Source organism: Atheta coriaria, unplaced genomic scaffold (genome assembly GCF_025399875.1).
Source record: "Atheta coriaria isolate IRGN ID8LTWV9N9 unplaced genomic scaffold, Caltech_Dcor_3.1 hic_scaffold_9_pilon, whole genome shotgun sequence".
NCBI classification, from domain to species: Eukaryota; Metazoa; Arthropoda; class Insecta; order Coleoptera; family Staphylinidae; genus Dalotia; species Dalotia coriaria.
The window spans coordinates 13,143,164-13,162,212 of record NW_027045451.1 but is presented as its reverse complement, the minus strand read 5'-3'; the positions used below and the strand labels follow the sequence as shown (position 1 = coordinate 13,162,212).

Sequence of the window (19,049 nt, the reverse complement as noted above, 5' to 3'; positions counted from 1 at the left end):
CAAATTGTACAGAAGTTGTTATTCGCCAAGGCACTATAAGTAGTGTTTGTGAGGTTTGCGCTGGCTTGAAAGCAATCTTGAGAATATAACTATACGAGTATATAACTTCTTTACACCTTGGGAAACATGTGAAAAGACTACTAATTCAGACATATTAGTTGAATCAAAAATTGTAAGCGAATATTTAAATGCTGAACAGGTTTCCAAGCAAATAATCAGTCGGCAGATAGTGCGTGGCACAAATGCGAATGTAAGTAGCGCGCGTTTCTAGCATGTTAAGTAGCTATTCTGGATGGAATTATTTGTGTGCGTTGGGCTAAGCTAAGATACAAAATTTTTGTATCGCACCAACTTATTTAAATATTGATCAGTTCGGCTTATGTTTGGTGACGTAATATTTTTAATATTCAGACATTGTATCAAAGTTATATTCCGTTATTGTTGAAAGTTTTAAACATCATGCCAAAATAAGTTTCACAAAAAAAAGGAATTAATTCATATAGTTAAGATAGAGTATTAACAGCTCACCGAACAATCAATTCGGTCTTTCGCGTGATTGAAATCTGTCAGATTGGAGATTAATTTGGGCAGCGCGTTCACAATTGAAAGCATAAAAAACATATCCCCCGATTTCACGTTTTTAATTAAAACACACGTATACGCATTCTAACTACAAATTCATAGTTCTACGCCCTGCCTCGTAAGCCAACAATAGTTTTTGTTTGCATGTTCTAAATGAAAATTTTGTGCCATACCTATAGCTTTGTTGACACTAACAATGTTATTATAATAGTCGTTTAATAATTGATAAAGTCCTGTGTACTAAAACATTAATTTTATTGCATGTTTAATGCAGAGTGCAGAGTGAAGCATAAACAATTAATTATTTTGGTCAACAGTTTTGCGTTCATATTGAATGTGAAACATTTGCACAAAACAAACCAAAATAAATTAAGTATATAGCTAGACACAGGAAAACCAAACACAAAAAGACATATACCTCTGCAGAATAGCAGAGAGACGAAGGGAAAGTTGAACTCTTTGGGCGCAACATTTTGGTAAACTTAAATTAGGTAATTTGCTTTAATTGACGCATATATTACAAGTGCCCGCGGAGTAAAACAGCAAAATAACACACCGCGATATACGACGTTCATAAATAAAACCACCGCGCAGGCCGAAACGAGCGACAATTAAATCTTTTGTTGATGTTTCCGTTCTGTTATTTTTGGGCCGCATGTTTGAGCAAAAGCTGGGAGGAAGTGTAATATTCATAGGTAGCTTGGCGCGGTGCTCGGTTCTTAGTTGCTATAGCGAGCGGGGGTGGGACGCGCGTGTTTTTTATGGTTTTTAAGGTTTGTCTCCGTGCCCTCTTTGGGCTTGTTCACGCTCGTCCACAAAACTTTTCATTTAAACTTTTAATATTAATCAATTCCCGCAGTCGCACCAAACCGACCGAACGAGATATACGCAGCGGGCGTAAAGAAAGATAGGTACATATGCAGGAAAGAGAGAAACGGTTGGCATGAAAACGCAAAAAACGCAAAATGAAAAAGAAAAAGCATACCACCACGACGCGCAAACGAGTCTGCGCACGAAAGAAACCGGTACATCCTATTTGAAGGCAGCGAAAGAAACTTTGCCCTGAAATATGTTTAATGGCCCATGGCAGGGTCCGGAGCGAAACGCAAAAATACATAAAATGTATAAGATGCAAGGATGAGTCTGTGTGTGTATATGCCCGGGTGAGTGGTTTGTGCTGCATGTAAACCGGAACAACGCACGGATATGTAATTTTTCTTCGTTGCCTCGTTGTTTTGCTCTCCAGTTATATGCCCGCGAAGAAAAACTAAGTACTTTATAATAAAAAGTTGTCCAATAGAAGCGCGCAGCGACTTCTCATTCCATTGTTCATTATTTAAGGAATCAGCGCGAAAGATGCGTTATTGTGAACTAGATGAATTTCTTTCCTGTGTCTTCAGCGTTCGCTTTTCGTCTTTTCAGCCTCGGCAATTCGGAGAAATGTAAAACTTTCAAATTGCAATGCTTCACGTCTATGCTTTGTGCTTAATATACGGAAGATTCAAGATAAAAATCTCAGTGCAATCTTAAAAACAACTCTTATTTCACTTGTGACACACTTCTTCTATTCATCATTGTTTTTAAAACAAATGTTGTTCCTGCTAAGGAAACAGGGATATACGAGTTGAAGATATTGCTAGTGAAAAGTGTAGAAATAAAATTTGAATATGTATTTTATGCTATCCGAACGAATATTATTAGGACACTGACACTGATTCTCCTCATGCCATCCAAATTCACATAGTTAGCTGAAAAGTAGTGCAAAATATTTCCGTCTCAGTGGAGCGCGACCGCAAAATGGCCGCGAGCCAAATATCCTTGCTTCCAAGTCAATAATACGGAAAGATCTAAAGTATATTAAAGTCATTCATGATTTTTAGCACCAGAAATATATATGCTCATGGTATAATATTTATGAATGTATTCATTTAGGTAAAATGTGAAATACTTGTGCAATATCGATACAAATACTTTGCAAGAACGGACCAGTCTTCGTTTTGTAAGCCGAGTCTTTTCTTCTCTTTGCATCCTCTTTCTATGCAACATTTGCACGTCACGCAATATGGTCCTTAATATTATATGTCATGCAAACAGACGCAGCAAACACGCGCGTCCTTGTGATGAATCGAAAGAAGAACTCGAATGAAATAGTTAAGCAAAGGGCAAAGAAAGAAAGCAAGAAAAGAGTTTGGTGAATTCTATAGGAAATGATAAATCGAGAGGAAATTATGAAACGAATTTATGACGCTTTATTCTGTGCTTTTGTGCGATTACAATGATTTTTTGAAACGCTGGAGACATTAAAAAAAATTGAATTAAGGCATACACCAACACTAAAAAACACTTTTCAGTGTAAAACGCAATATCCGTACATTATTTTTTTATCATGTTTTTTACTTTTTTATTTGACAACGACAAGTTAAATATAAGGTAAGAATATAATTAAAATACTTTTCCGAAGAAAAATAAACAAACAACTCTAAAAGCTGTTAAGATGTGGAAATATAAATACGAAGCAGAAAATGGAGACTTAAAAGGATAGCAAATAATGTGCGAATCGTTTAACGTAATGATAGAAGTGCCTCCTGATGTGCTTCTCCGCACCGTGAATCCACTTCGACACTAATAAAGTAGTTAAATATTTATTTCGACATTAAATAGAGCCGTTGAAAATTGGAATAGTCGACTAGGTTATATTCTCTTGCCGACGCTGGAATCATTATGTGAATATATACAATTGAGTCAAACATAGTATGGTTATAACCAACAGGGTGGAAGTGCAATAATAAACGTGGAACGCGGAAAGCGAACGCGAAAAGAGCTCGTTGGCTCATTTAGATAAAAATCCCATTCGCGTCGACGGTTAGCCCATATAATAGTGGTGTCGTGCTTATAGTGCAATATATGCGTATTATACTTATGCATAAGTAATTTACACGTAATATTATTTAGTGGTTCGTGAACACGGTGACGGCAACATAACAATAAAACATCAGAACGAATTTGCTTCACGAGCGGAGGAACAATTTCCAGTATTATTATGCTTATGTGGAGCAAAATGGGAGCTACTTTTGCTTTTGTATTCTTTAACGACGACAACAGGTTTTATTTACGTTATCGTGCTGGAATGTAACTTTTTGACGGGAAACGTGATACGTCGTTGCCCTTCAAAACTGAATCATACATAGAGGAAGCAAGAGTAGGCTGAATTTGGACTGAAATAGTCAAAAAATAAAAAGTCTAGAACTAACTGGAAGAAAACACATTTATTATCATCAACTCGGCGAGCTACATGACAAAAACAGTCACCACGATACCAAGTAACTACAATAGTCTGGTGAGTTGCTGTTGAAGGGAGCTCCCACCCCCACGCCAAAAAAACCTATGTCCTGAATTCACGGTATGAAAAAAGTAGACAGAAACTTTCACATATCATGCATGCTTGATTCTGGTTGCCACACAGTTTTACGAGCTGGAGTCGGAGCCGGATTTCCATGCACAAAAAACATTTGTACTTTATTGCAACTGAAATTCGAACGAGCAAATTTAGGGTGTAATTTTTCATCGTTTTCGTTTTGGGTTTTCCATTTTGTTCTGAAGCTTGGAGCGATATTGTGTCCGCATCGATACAACAGATATCTTTCGTCCTCACAAAAGCCGAAAGCTTTTTTCGATTGGAATTGACATCACAATTAAAACTTCTAATATTTTATCGTTCTCGATTCAGATGACATCTCGTCATTGATACAAGTAGAAATCAGAAATAAAAATAATCATGGGGAAACAGATATGACACGAGCATGGAAATATTCTCAGAATACAATTTAATTCCCTTCTTGGGATCGTAAGTAGAGCTGGTTTGTAGAACACATTCATAACAACATGTTTACTCTTGTTTACTTCGGAAAACAGAACCGGGTACTTGAAAAGATGTGCCAAATGCAAATATAAATCATGAACATGAACACATTGCATTTATATATAATGATTATCTGCTTTTTTAAATTTTAATTTTAAGTTAAAAAATGTTCAAAACGCAGAATTGTGGTTATGCGTGCGTGGACAGACTTTGAAACAGAGTTCGAGTTCAAGACTGTTGGCGGATGGCTGTTAGCAGTGACTAACTTTTATCCCAGCCCGTTAGAAGAATATATGTGTAAAAGTGGCCCGCGAGGTTAGAAGCTCAAAACGTTCAAAAGACTAAGAAGCCCGTTCTTTTATCATAATATTGTCTCAGGTTTCTTGGAGTTCACCCTGACGGTGCACGACTTTTTCTGGCTATCTGGATGTAGAGAAGCGCAAAAAACCACTCCAGTGATATAATTTAATTTTTCACTTCTTCACTCGGTTTTTTGTCCAGCGATGCGCGGAGTGGCTTCTTATCTAAAAGCGTTTTTCCTAATTGTATCGTTATATAAATCATTTTAATTAAAAATCTAATTAGGTGCTTTACGCACACCCACACAAACACACACAATACAAGCCATTTTCGGTCGTTCTGGCGTTTCGGTACCAGCGCGCTTTTTTTGTCTTCAAGTTGCACGCTTTTCGTGTTGCGTCATGCGCGTCTAAATCTAAAACGTCTTTCCTCCTCGCCAGCTTCCAGTTTTCCGACATTTTTGCTTCAGAAGCGTAAAATGACACGGTTGAAGAAACAATAAAATAATTAAGTTTCTGTTTGGGAAATTAAAGAAAAACAAACAAATAAAAGACAAGTATTTCTTTTTTTATTTCACATAAATTTGGACGAAAGAAATCATTTTTGAGTCGTCGAGATTTCAAATGCAGGGGAAAGGAAAACGTCAAATTATTTTCACGTGCGCGCGTTGATGTTTTAGAGCCGTGTGCGACGACCCAAAGCCAGCAAGCGTGTGTGAAAATATTAAATCGCAAAACAGATTTGTTATCCACGTTTCCACCTCAAAATTTATTGCCTGTGCGTTCTCCTTTTATACTGCAAAACTTGAAGTGGACGCCAAATGCATGTGGAAGAGAAATGCTCGGTTGCATTAAATCCCTTATCTTATTATATTATAATAAGAAATAGTACAATGCAGAAATTTGTTTCAAAGCTAGAGACGGACATAAACCTCGGATGCAATTTACCGGAACGAATTGCCGCATTTCGGGTGTAAAGTGTTATAAAAAATGTTTTATACCGTCCATATTTAATCGTATGTTGGACGACAGCCTAAAGCGCCAAGAACAACAAAAACATGACATAAACGCATATTAGGGCTGTCTATTTAATTTGTTTCCGTCGATGATTCGATGATGATGCCTTGCGTCATTTGGGTGCGCTCTGTGGGGCGTGCTGTTTCATGTACAAAAGAAACAGTTTTTTTTTTCCACAACATATCGCCAACGCTACCGTCACCGCCAAAAGTGATGGATGCTTTGGCGGCCTGGAACTTCAAGAATTAATGACATGTATGGAAGGAACATGACGGGCGCGTGACGTACCCCAAAAAGTCGACGATCTCGCGTGATGGCACCGAAAGACGGGCAAGCGTCACATTCCCACGGGACGAATGACTGACGTTTGGAGGCTCCCAATCGGGCACACATATTTTACACTTATTTTTATCATGGCTATCCTGGTACTTGCCCGCTTCTGTTACAATGCGCGTCACGCTTACGTCATATTTTTTCCAAATATTGTGCCAACTTGGTAAAACTCAAGATACAACCATAAACACTCATTAAATATTAAATAAGGAGGGTTAAAACAATACTTTCTATATGCATATTTGCGACTTTGTGACTTTGTTATGCATTCGTAATGCAACTCGAATGTTTAACACGGCCACACGTACACGAATGCAAGATCACAGCTTAGTGTTGATCACATCAAAAACCGTACGGTACACGTGCATCGTAAATTTAGCATATATTATACATCACGCTGTGTATATACGGAACACAATGCCAGCCGCCGCCACCATCGCCTCCTCAGACATTATGTGTATGCCAAAGACGTTGGTAACGAGCTCGAGCGTGACAGCACACGTGAGTGCTCAACTTACAAAGTGTGTATCCTGGAGCCCCGGAGCAACAATAATAATTCAATATGCAGCAGTGTTTGTTTACATTAAACTGGTTTTAGTGCACTTTAAGTTTTCATAGGCTAATTTTACAGACGATCGTCAAACTTTGGCGTATTTGTCGCTCAAGATGCTACCAAATTTGAAAATGTGAAAAAGCCTTAAAAATGTTTCATTCAACATATACTTACTAATAAATGTAAAAGTACTCTAGTGCTAGTGTTCCTTTCGTTTTGCTATTAAATACATTGGATTTATTAGTAGGTGAGTAATGTTGGTAGCAGCTGCGCTACTTTAGGCTGCCATCTATTGCAAGTTAAAAGAAATTGTAAAAATTTATTTCGTGCGTTTTGAGACAAAAACCGACAAATTACACCCTCTAAATATTACTGTCTTCAGAAATATGGACACGCAAATTAAATTACATAATACAACAACACATTGCGTGTATAAATTAAGGGTGAGAAATTAATTCTAAATTTATTTATTGGGAAACGGACGTCATGCCGGTAAATTTATTCACTAAAAAGGTGATTTGCATTTTTGCAAATACAGCGATCGCAGTACATTAACACACATTGGCGTACAGTAAACAAGAGGATCGATATGTTAAGGCAAATCGATCACCTAATGTAAGTATCTACAGCAGGCGCGCCAGGTATTAGGGCGTTTCAATTTATTGGTGTGGATGGTGACTTTGGAAATTTAGGGTTCTGCATGTGAAATATTGACATCGCGTCATTAATTTTCCGTCGTCCAATCCAGTATGATATATATTGTACCCCTAATTTACAGCACCGCACAGGAAAATGTGTCTTGTGTTGTGCTAGTCGCGAGACTTAAAAAATTACCTTATAAATTCAGAATTAGAGGGTTTCGTAGTATCTGCATGTTGAAATATCAGCTGCTCAGCTATTTAATATCTGATTATGCACAATCTTTTTGTGAGTTTTTCATGTTGATTGATCACTAGGCCGCTGAAAACAAGCAATAAACACAGACGTATTGAATTAAAAAGTTATTCGCATGTATTTTGAAATTGCGCTGGTGATGTCGGTGTTGTGTGCACTTGAGTTAGGAAAAAATAAATAACACGGCATGGCAAGCTCGGACGTGAATAAATAATGCCTTGAAAGGAGTTTAGATTTTAGATGGTCCTCTGGGACGTAGCCCTCGTCTTCGTGGCGCCAGAGAAAGGTGCTTCTCGTGGAGTGCGCGCGCCCGGTATACGGTAATGGTTAAAAGGAAAAGCGTAAGTGGGTAAACCTCAGCTAAGTTGTCGCCCGTCCTTTGTCGGGGGCGCTCAGCGAGTAAGGCCACCGTCGTTGATGTAAAATTAATTTACAATTTAAATTATCGCACTCTCCGTAGAGTACAATTGCAGTCAACTCCTTAGCGTGTACAGCTATTTGACGCGGCGTGAAGTTTAAGTTATTAACGTAAAAAGTAGCCGAAAATGATAATGCGGCAAATTAATGTAAGCCGGCGTTTTTAGAGAATCGTTTTCTATATCAAACAGGATATGTTTGTTTAGGTTTCGCGACGAAATTGCACGAGTTATATACATATGAATATTTTTGGTGATGGAACAATGCATATTGCAAAATTCTGAAAACAAAGCAGAAATTCGAAATTTGCTTTCCTTTCAATAACTTTGCATGTTATCTTATAGACCAGGCAAACGATGACACTATGCTAATGATGGTCCTATCAAAACTTTAGTGTTTTTAGTGGATAACTTGATTTCAATTAAGATTATCTACTTCAATTTATATTAGCAATAAATATAGCCCTTTAATTTTTATTGTCGTAAAAATTGCTGCATGATTCGATTTTTGCCACATGTAATTAGAATCAATAATTGCGTTTATAGTTCATTAGCTATGAGCATTGTGGGACTTTATATACAAAATCCAATTACAAATTAACATGTTCAATCGGTACATTACGGGCAGAAAAATTGCCGCATAAACATTGGTTATGTCATAAAATTTTATATCTGTGGGAGACCCGGGTGGCAGAACAACCGAATTATTCCCTTTTATGCGACGCTCGCATGCATGAACGGGTTGAAAACATATGAAAACGCGTCGGCGAAATGTGCTGATGTTATCTGTCCCTTCGGATGTCCAGCAAAGGCTATCTCTGATGAAAATTAAACATGTACTGGATGTGCTAACACTATCTATTAGTACATTCTTTGTTTAAACTAAAAGATGTTCTCTAGGAATGATTAAATTTCTAATGAACCCAAATTGAATAGATCTAAGCATATTGCCCAAGGGTTTTCAAGGGAAAATCTATTCCTTGTATTGTTATCCTATCAAAACCCAATACGCCCACAATGTGGAAATTCGTGAGTGTAATTATTATCATCTTATTGCTAAAGTGTGTTTCAATTCAGAAGGAATATAGAACAAGAATATCCACCGTGTTGCGTTCACAATTGATCAATTCGAGTGTTACAATGGTTGACGTTGCTTACATTTAGGTGAGCTTTATGTAAGCCTAGATTTCCGTTGAGGCTGGCACAGCGCCATCCCCGGCCCCAAACCAGCCGAAACAGATATCTGCTATAATAAATTCACCAACATGAATTGGGATAGTGTGATGAATGCATGCCCCGAGTTAAATAAAGTACACACATTCACGCTCTCACATTCATACACATGATACACGCTGAGCGCTGGTGCGTGCGTGACACATTCATGCGGATGTCTCCACGCGGATGTTGCGAGCTTTTCTGCGGGTGTTTGACGCCGGGTGAGGAGAGGCGCATCAAACGAAACGCGCGTGTTCGCGCACGTTCGCCCGCAACAATGGCAATTCGAGTGTTTGTGTGTGCGCTCAGGACCCAGTGAAAACTGGACGGAATATATGTGTGGAATAATATTTGTATATCTCGTTTCGTGGATTTAGGATAACGATTCTCGTTGGTGGCGCAACACAACCGGCTAAAATATTTTCAATTCTAGCAGCCGGCACCCCGTCCTTCATTCCGGCATGTTCGCGGTGCCCAAAACGCGCGCACACGGCTGACAAATGTGCACTCAGAGCTTCGACGCTACAGCCGAGATTATCATATAAATATGTACACATTCCAGCGTTACGTGCGTATTGCACGCGAGCGCATTTAACGTCGCAATTAGGATGAAGATTTATCGAGCATACTTTATTTTGTAAATGTTTGTTAGCGCGTTACAGCTGACTGACGATAATTAAGACCTTTTTGGTGAAATCTATATTCACGAAGCATCTAGATCTAGATATTCGCGATGAAATATTACAATGCTCCACCCTCTGTGGAGTATAATTGAGTCATCCCCGGTACTAGCACTATCTCTGACAATAAGTAACCAAATAATTGAATTGTAGAGACTGTGCGGGGACCCCATCCCTGAACATTCTTCAAATGATCATAAACGCCAGCGACACGTTTAGATAGCGGGACCTGGCGCCGCTTTAACGATAATTACGTAACCTTAATACTCGAAAAAGTGCTAGTTGGTGCGGAGCGAAGGGATCCCGACCTTACTCTTGCCGGTGAATGTTTAATGCAGTCTCCCCTTCCTTCAAGCAACGATGATCTCCTCACTGCGTTGTATAATGCATTTCAACGACGTATTTATTAATGTTGATGCGAACCTGCGACACCCTTGGGGCGCTCTCTTGCGTGTTCCTTTGCCGCACGTAATATATTATCACACGCCTGCGACTTTACACGGACGTCGACACCTCCTCTCTCTTGCGTGTTTTTTTGCTACGTTTCAACTCCACCTTTTCGTCTTCCTTAAGCATATAAGAATATACATATTAGAATTGAGACGTGTATTTTCCAGGATGTATAGTATGTGTGAGGGTAGGTTGTGTTGAGTGGTGTTGGGGAAGGATTGTTCCGACACCTTGCGAGTTCGTTGTTTGCGTTTTGTAAACGCCTGCAACTGATGTCTGGTATGGTTTTCGAGCTCTTTATGTCCACCCGTCTGTGCACATTTCTAATGAATTCACCCCGAGGGGGACTGTGCTAATGAGAAGTTATCATTTTTAAATTGGCTCCCGCGGGTGGTGCGCTAGCCCGAAAGTAGCTGATTATTTTGATTGTCGTCGAGCGTTCGTGGGTGATGGTGCAGTAACCGGAGCGACACAACTCCCCAACACTATCAGCATTAGGGTAATGCGTCGTGTGTTGGCAAACATCTCCGGTTACCAGAACTTCAAATGATGCATAACCTACATAAAGTGGTCCAATTTTGCCTCAATCATTTATGCTGCTTTCACTAAGCAATATCTTGTTACGATAAAAGATTTTAATTAAAAATTCGTTTTTTACGCGCATTTTGTGCTTGAGTCAAATATTCGCTTTAAAAAATGATTACAATCCTAATCAATTTTACTTCTGTCAACACCCCACATTATCAATTTAGATATGACAGTTGGAAATATATTTTCCATCTATAAAGATGATTGATAACATGTATTAAATATGATTTTATAATTTAGATAATATCAAAGAAAAATAAATATTCTCTCATATAATAATGCACATCATTTGCATATAAATGATTGATCAAAAACATTAATATAATGAATTATTCGCGGTCAGGTATAAGGGCTTCTATGATTATAGGATAATCAGTTGTCGCATATACCATTATTATATTAGCGCAGATAAATAACGTTATTTGATTTTATGATGCATAAAACCACCGCATATTGACTGACTGCGGACATACCGCGCTCTGGGGCGAACTGAAACCACATTAGCATTATAATGCATGCTTACACACCTAATGATAATTATGCGTCATTCCTATATATTCCTACAATGCACTCCCATTTTAAAATCTAACCCAAACACGCTGGATATGCATATTTTATACGTTAATATCAATATTACACTGCGTCCCTTTCACGCTTCACTGAATATGAAAATTAAAATTAATTTTACTACAAAAACTGTTTCACAAATACATACTTATTCGCTTAATGAAATTTTGAAACCGTTTAATTATTTTTGCAATTGTGTCAGGATATTGTATTTCTTATGCGCATAGCACATTTATTTATTAATTTGTTTCACGTCATAGGCCGAAATTTGTAATTATGCGAGTTGCGCATAATTTTATCGCGTGTTGCAATATTGCACATTACATATTATATTTCGTATGTCCGATAATATGCGAACAAATGGTTCAACCGTATTAACAAACCAATGCTATTATTATTAATCATATTTAAATTGTGTTCATTTTCAATATTCATTACCTACGTAGCATACCGATGAATACTCAAAATACACTTTGCATGTTACTTTATTAAATACATTTGTGGATCCCCAAATTGTTATGTAAATGATTTAAATATTTTCAAAGAGGTATACGCATTCTAAACATAAATTATTGAGATAGTAATTAATAACATGAATATACATGCGAGGTTGGTGTATTAGGCAATCTTAGGGCTTCGTTATAGGATAGATCACATGTGCCATCTTATAATATCGGTTACCAGCTTTTGCCCGCGACTTTGTCCCGGTAGTGTTTAATACAAATGTAATTTGTTTTTCTTTACCTAATATCTGTTGATATTATTTTTGATCATAAAAATGAATGATTTGAATATGTTTTACTTTTGTGATTAAATTTCAAGCGTAAAATACGATAAAGTCAATGTGAATTGATAAAATGCGTCGCAGCGATAACCAGTGTGTATGTTTACAATACTTTACAATAACAATATGATAAAAACGAGCATGATTTTTTAGGCGAAACGGACAATTTAGCGACTTCTCGAAATGACATTAAAAGTATAATTTGAATTCGACTCTTTGTTTATTGAATCATTCATTGTTGTGATGTGGAAGTGCATGTACAGAATGACAAAAACTATATAAATTCTATTATGCTGTTTATTGATCAATGAACTAATTTACACAATTTGAGTTTTTATCGCAATACTATAGTTTTAAGGATTCTCTACACTCCTTATTTTTCAATCGTCTTAAATCTTTAGAAAGTGCCTTAACTGTACAATTATTAATAAAAAATTAACGTTCTTGCAGTTTCTCAGCCTCCAGATGTCCATCGAGAGACTCTCTCTAAAATAACTTTCTAAAGTTAGCATTTCTCAAAAAAATTAAAAGAATGGTACTTTTAAATTTATTTTAAATTTATTTAAAATGTATTTCAGAATTTAAAATTTTTTATTTGTATTAGATAGCGTCAGACTGAAGATCTATAGGTCCCTGGTTCAATCCGATTTTCGGCACGTTGCTTTTCACATAGACTTATCGTAATACTGGAAAATTTCATTCTTATTGTGGTCTATATGACTTTTTTATAATTTCTCACCGCCATGTTAGAGTTAGAGAGTTTCCCTGCACGATGCATACATTTTCAAACCCATAGCACTTCTGAAAATGCTCAAAAGTGTTTTTTAGAAAGTAGCATTTTTATAAAGTTTGTAAATATGGTGTAGCAAACACTCTATATCACGTGAATTAATTGACAATTTTAAAGTTTGCCACCGCCATACTAAAGCTCGAGAATTTCTCTATACAATGCATATCATTTTGGAAGTGCCCTAAAACACCTTGTATTTCGCAAATTAATTGACTTTTGCTCTCGACATTGTAGAGTTATGCGCGTACCAACAGATTTTGCGATTCATTTCTTTATATATTATAGATTATTAACGTGCTTCTCCTAGGTATAAATGACATTAAATGACAATCCACTACTGTCTTATAGAGAGTTAGGTCAATTCAGTGAAACCACAAGAAATAAAAGAAGAAGCTGAATAAACTTAATATACATTCGGGATTTTAATCAACTTTAAATAGGACGTACAAGTATTCACTTCTATTTCTATTTATTGTGTGGGCAAAATTAAATTAAATCCAGCACTAGTGTGCTCTAGAGCACTTGCATTGTCGACAAATTTAATCTGATCATTGTCTACTATTTCGGCACGATGTTAAAAAATCTTTATTAGTTGAAGTACAATAAACATTTTAGCGCGACGGGAATTTATTCAGCTACCCATCTCTAGTAAATTTATTCCGGCGCGCAGGACAGTGATGAAAATCTTTTAATTTTATTTCGTTCTTTTTCATTTTTCGTCGCCGTCGTACTTTTTGTTGGATGTTTTTAGTGCCGCAGGATTTGATATGTAAATGTGACGGATAAAAAATATAAGCGTGCAGACAACATGCGGGCGAAGGACCGCGCATTGAGGATAAAGAGTAAGCGTACGCGTATAGGTGGCAGTTTTTCTGTTTTTGTCTTGTATTTCCGTTTTTTCCGTTTTTCTTCCCGTTTTTGCGTGTTGTACTAACGCACGCAGTTCGTCTTCTATAACATGATGTGCTTCATGAATCAGAAATGAAATATGCGGCGTATATTTGTCGATATATAATAAATTTAACTAGAGACAGTTGTAAGTATATTAAATCAGCGTGCTTACAATAATAATTTTTCATTTTATAGGATAGAAAATTAAAATGGAAAAAATATTAAACCTGTTCTTAACTTCATTAGAACTGCTTCAAACAATACCTGTCACCCTAAGTTTTATCAATCATTGCATTCTGCTTTCATTCTGCCCATTAAATACCATCAGAGTGCTGACTTTCATTATTGTGCACAATAGAGAACATAAAACATAAAAAATCCTTGAAAAAGTACTTGTGCATAAATAACTGCAAACATTTCAGAGTACTTAGCATGTAAAAGTTTTTTTGTTCCATGTAGAAGCCAAAATAATATAATGAACTTTGTCCAATATTAATTTTCGTTTCGATTCTGATTTTTAAGAGTAGCTTTGAAAGATCAGATAACGGACAAAGCCTTCAAAGGAAATTGATTAAAATGATCGACTTACATAAAGAAAAGCGAGGATCTCACTCTTGATATTGCTAATTAAAATCGTTTGAAATATCATGAGTGTAAAAAATTATTTTCCGTTATTAGTAAATTGAATAATTTAGCAATTACAACGTTTCTGATATTTTATAATTAAACATCTATTGTATTTCATTGCTCATTTGACATTTATTTTACAATATATGTTTTCATTTGTATGGGAGGATGAGTATCTGCTTGAAGCATATAAATTGGTCACGACCTGACGACCTTCAGGCTGTGAAAACAGACCCCATGAATGTGTATTTTTTGCACGTTCCGGATTGAATTTACGCGTGTCACCTGAATTAGTGTTTCGATTTGCAGTTAGCGCACTTCGGGTCTCCGATTTTATTACTGGAATAATCCAGGAACATCCGAGAGCAAGGCGTAGTACATGCTCACTACGCCTTCGACACTTCAACGCCTCCCTTCTTAGTGTAGGCGACGCTCTCTGCAGTTTACTCACTATGTTCGCACGACAGAAATTTCGGCCGAACAAACCGGGAACCGCAAAGCGTCTGCTAAGTTTAACATAGTGCAAACTGTTATCAGGTCTACAGCATTGATGTTCTGGGTCCTATATAACATTTAGCACAGCTTTTCTTGGCGCTTTTTCTTACAATGGACGTTTTTTACTGTGTGTCACAGGTCTCAGGACACCCTATACCAATTGAAAATCACTGGTTGTACGCACTTAATAACAAAACATTTGATAAAACTTTCACGTCCCGCTTCGCGTTTAAATGTGGCCCGCAGTTGTGCGTGCAGAAGACCCAGGACCTCTGCGCCATACAAAAAAGCCAAGAAAGAAAGAAACGCGACAAAAAAATACTAAACGCTCGGCCTCGCCTAGTAAATAATACCGCCCTGCACTTTGCGAACGAAAGTGGGAAGTGTGCACATCCGCGATGAACGATGAGAAAGAAACAAGAAGCAGAAGAAACCCTATTCCTGAAAAAGCACATTCAAGTAGAAACGCTGCAAGGCAAGACAACAGAGCTATGTAAAAGAAAATGTTGAAAACATTGTTGTTATAGAGCAGGACAGCAGAAAAAACACAAAAACGCAAACGGAAAAAAATTTACTGCGGGTTTTGCTGAAAAAACTAAAAGAAATTAAAACCAAATGAAACACAAAAATGTTTACGAAGTGAAACTTACTTTGATCAAAACAGCACAAGTTTAATGCAGGTTTTGCAGGCAATGCGCTGAATATAACATATATTATCAAAACAAGAAATTAATTAAATAGTAACGAATTGACTTGTGATTTCTGTTTTTATAATAAGCCACTTGTTTTCCGTAATTCATAAAAAACAAACGCTCTCAGCGTAAAAATAAAATAAAATGGAGGCTTGTGCACAAGTCAGCCCAAAATCCGAGCAAAGAAGAATTTACGAAAAGGAAAAAATCGGAACAAGTGAGAAGAAAGTAATGCTATACCTCAAAATAAAACCTGCGCACGCCTTGCGATGAACGTAATTGATTTCTGCATTCGTTTGTTGTACAAATAACGTTCTTTTATATTCTCTTTATATCCAACCCCTAATAGTCCCCGCAGAGGAAGAAAGCCGGCGTCGGCGAACACCTTAACTCAGTTCGAGTGAAAAATTTCTATTAGATTTCCGTTTTAAGAGTCACCTCCCTCGATACGACTTTTGACTCGGAAGCACACTCGCATCGGAAACGCGCGACATGCAGGCCTAATAAATGTGGCAAACCTTGGACCCGCACACGCAGATATTGCCGAAGGGTGAATATATTTTATCCAATCTAATGGCACTTTCTTTTGCCGATTTAGCAAAACGCGATACACGTTTCACTGCATTCTGTATGCAATAAAGGCAGGTGTTGCCAAATGTTCCTGAATCAAATGCAGGATGCTGTTGATCCGTAAGAAGATAATTATTGCTGTATCCGAAAAAATACGAACGTTTCATTGAAAATCCCTTGTAACACTGGAGTTTAATTAATGATTTGATTGTTTTCATTTGACAGCGCAACGCATCGGACAAACGGACGATCGCAAACATTCGCCTGCGAATGCACACGAATGTGTTAACAACGCGGGTATGCTCCTGCTGGGAACTCTGTCAGCAGCAACACGATAGGCGAGCACGATGCGCTTTATTGATTCAATAAATTAAAACGGCATATTAACAAGTGACGAACAAAATGTTTAAAACATCATTGTTGCCATTTATAAAACACACAGAAAAACAATGTTTGCATATATGCTTTTAGTAAATTGTATCTTCAATTTAGAGAATAAAAAATAAATAAATAAAAGCTATAAACAAGCAGTAACTTGTCAAAGAAGAAGTGAAAAAATACGTCCAGAACGCGTTTGTTAAAGTACTTGTATTGTCGCTCGTCGTCGCGGGACGAATACCAAAAAAACTCAATAAATTTTATCAATTTGAGAAGTAGGCGCCGTTCTCAGAATAGAATTGGATTCACTAACTCCATCCGAAGATGGTGGTGGGCACCTCGTCTTCACATACTCGCATGTTGTTGAAGTGTTGTCGAAAAGTTCTTTTATATAGGGGATGAAGCCGGGCGCAACGAGCGCCTCGTCTCAGAAAGCAAAGCAAAAAAAAAACCGTCATATAAAAGCAGGCCAGAAGCCCAGAAGTCTGCTAAAGAAGTAGGACGCAACAAGGTGCGTAATATACAAAACTACACTTCAAAATTCTACCCAAAAAAGCGTTACTTTTTATTGCCACCGGCATATTGTAATATTATTTCAACCAAAACGAGGAGAGGACAATTATAGAAAATACAACCAGCAGCAAGTAAGAAATAATGGGAAGAAAATAACGAACAGAGGACTCTAGGGAGCAATTATGCGCGCTATGCTGGTTTGAAGAAATCGTGTTTTCGATTTTCGAGCCGTATGATAAAGCGCACATTGATAACATCATAATGTTGGCTTGGAGGGTAAAGATCGCGTGAAAAATGCGATAGAATCAAGTGTGTTAACAAATATTTTGGACCTTTTAATAGCACCAGCGTCTGCACGGAAGAACAATAGAAGCACATATCCCATGAGTAGAATTAAATTAAATTGCGTTCGGTTAATATTTCGGCCAAGTTATACCAGAGTTCTAAAGATTCCACACCGCGTAACTCAAACATCCCAGCGATGCTATCGGGATTTATCCTAGAGATGGCTGTGGCTAATAACGTCACATTAAATATGATTTATGCATCGCATTGAATTTGCTCACGTTGGGAAAACAAGCGGTTTAGATAAACACGCAGGTATAATATTTTTAATATACTGAAACAATGCATCATTTTTTTTTGAATTCTGCTTAAAAACAAAGTTACTACAATAGAATTTTTGTTATTTATAGATTATAATATATTACCTATTAATAGTGTCAACAACATAAGGGGTAGTAGACAAGTGAGACTGCGTCGCGCCCGTCGACCATCCATTTTCCATATAAAAAATCCCCACACACGCTTTTGATTAATCAACGACATCTTAATTAATCCAACGTGTTACATAATTCCGGCAACGCGGTTCCTGCGGAATCGTCCATATATATCTAGATATAGGTATATAGTCCTCTCTACAACTCAGCGTCCGCCCTCGATTCAACAACCACTCAATTAAAATCCACTTTTCACTTGTTCAATAACGCGAACATCAATCAGGACGAGTCGAATTTGTCCACCAAAAATTATTTCAAACCATCAACATTCAAGTTTAATTTTTGCACCACACCGATATAAGATCACAGTTATACGACAATATTAGTTACGTGAAGTGATAATTACAAATACACTACGCTATTAATTTTCTTAGCTCATTTAATTCACTGTTTTGTTATTAATAACTTGCAAATCTATTTAATTTATGTGACGCATTACTTTTTTCCTAGATATTTGCTTGCTTACATAAATTATTGTTATAATATTACATTTAATGAATACGGTGTTTTTCGTTTTTAATTATGTTTACGTGATTAGAGTGCGGTTGTTTACTTTATCGGTTTTACTGTTTGCTGATGATGATTATGGTGGTTTTTTTTCTTTCTTGGGTTTAATAACGAATAAACTGCTGCGTATGCTTAATCGATGCAGTTAGATTCCGGCGGGGGCGGGCGCGCGCGAACCGAAAAACTTAGTCGGCGTCGCGTTGTTGAATCGACGCGACGCGAATATCGGGCGGCGAACACGAGAGCGCGAGTTTTTCCGTGGCGCAGGAACCATGCCGTTATGTAAGCGTCGCGACGACGTTCAGACAGCGAGTGGCGTCCGGCGCCGGGCTAAGGATAAGCGCGGGCTCACGGCGCACGCGCCGCCATTTTCGGTACACACGCATGCACGGCCAGGAGCAGGAGCAGGAGCAGGAGCAAGAACTGCATCGAAGGATAGAATCCGTCCAAACACGGTCCACGCAATTCCTAGGCGTATAAACCATATATAAATATTTATTTGTTTGTTGTGGATTATAATGTATTATAATTTTTTGGGGTAAAGGATCTCCGTAATTTATTCATTCCGAG

General features: G+C 37.4%; 1 protein-coding gene across 2 annotated transcripts in view; it reads right to left on the bottom strand.

Annotated features, from left to right (window-relative positions):
- Positions 1–18,778, bottom strand: part of LOC135798318 (zwei Ig domain protein zig-8-like) — a 110,855-nt gene extending 92,077 nt beyond the window's left edge. For both annotated transcript variants that reach the window (XM_065311123.1, XM_065311124.1), the window contains exon 1: positions 17,904–18,778. In XM_065311123.1, coding sequence (XP_065167195.1) covers positions 17,904–18,021 — 118 coding nt within the window. In that variant the 5' untranslated portion in view covers positions 18,022–18,778. The remainder of the gene's footprint in view (positions 1–17,903) is intronic.
- Positions 18,779–19,049: the final 271 nt, after the last annotated feature.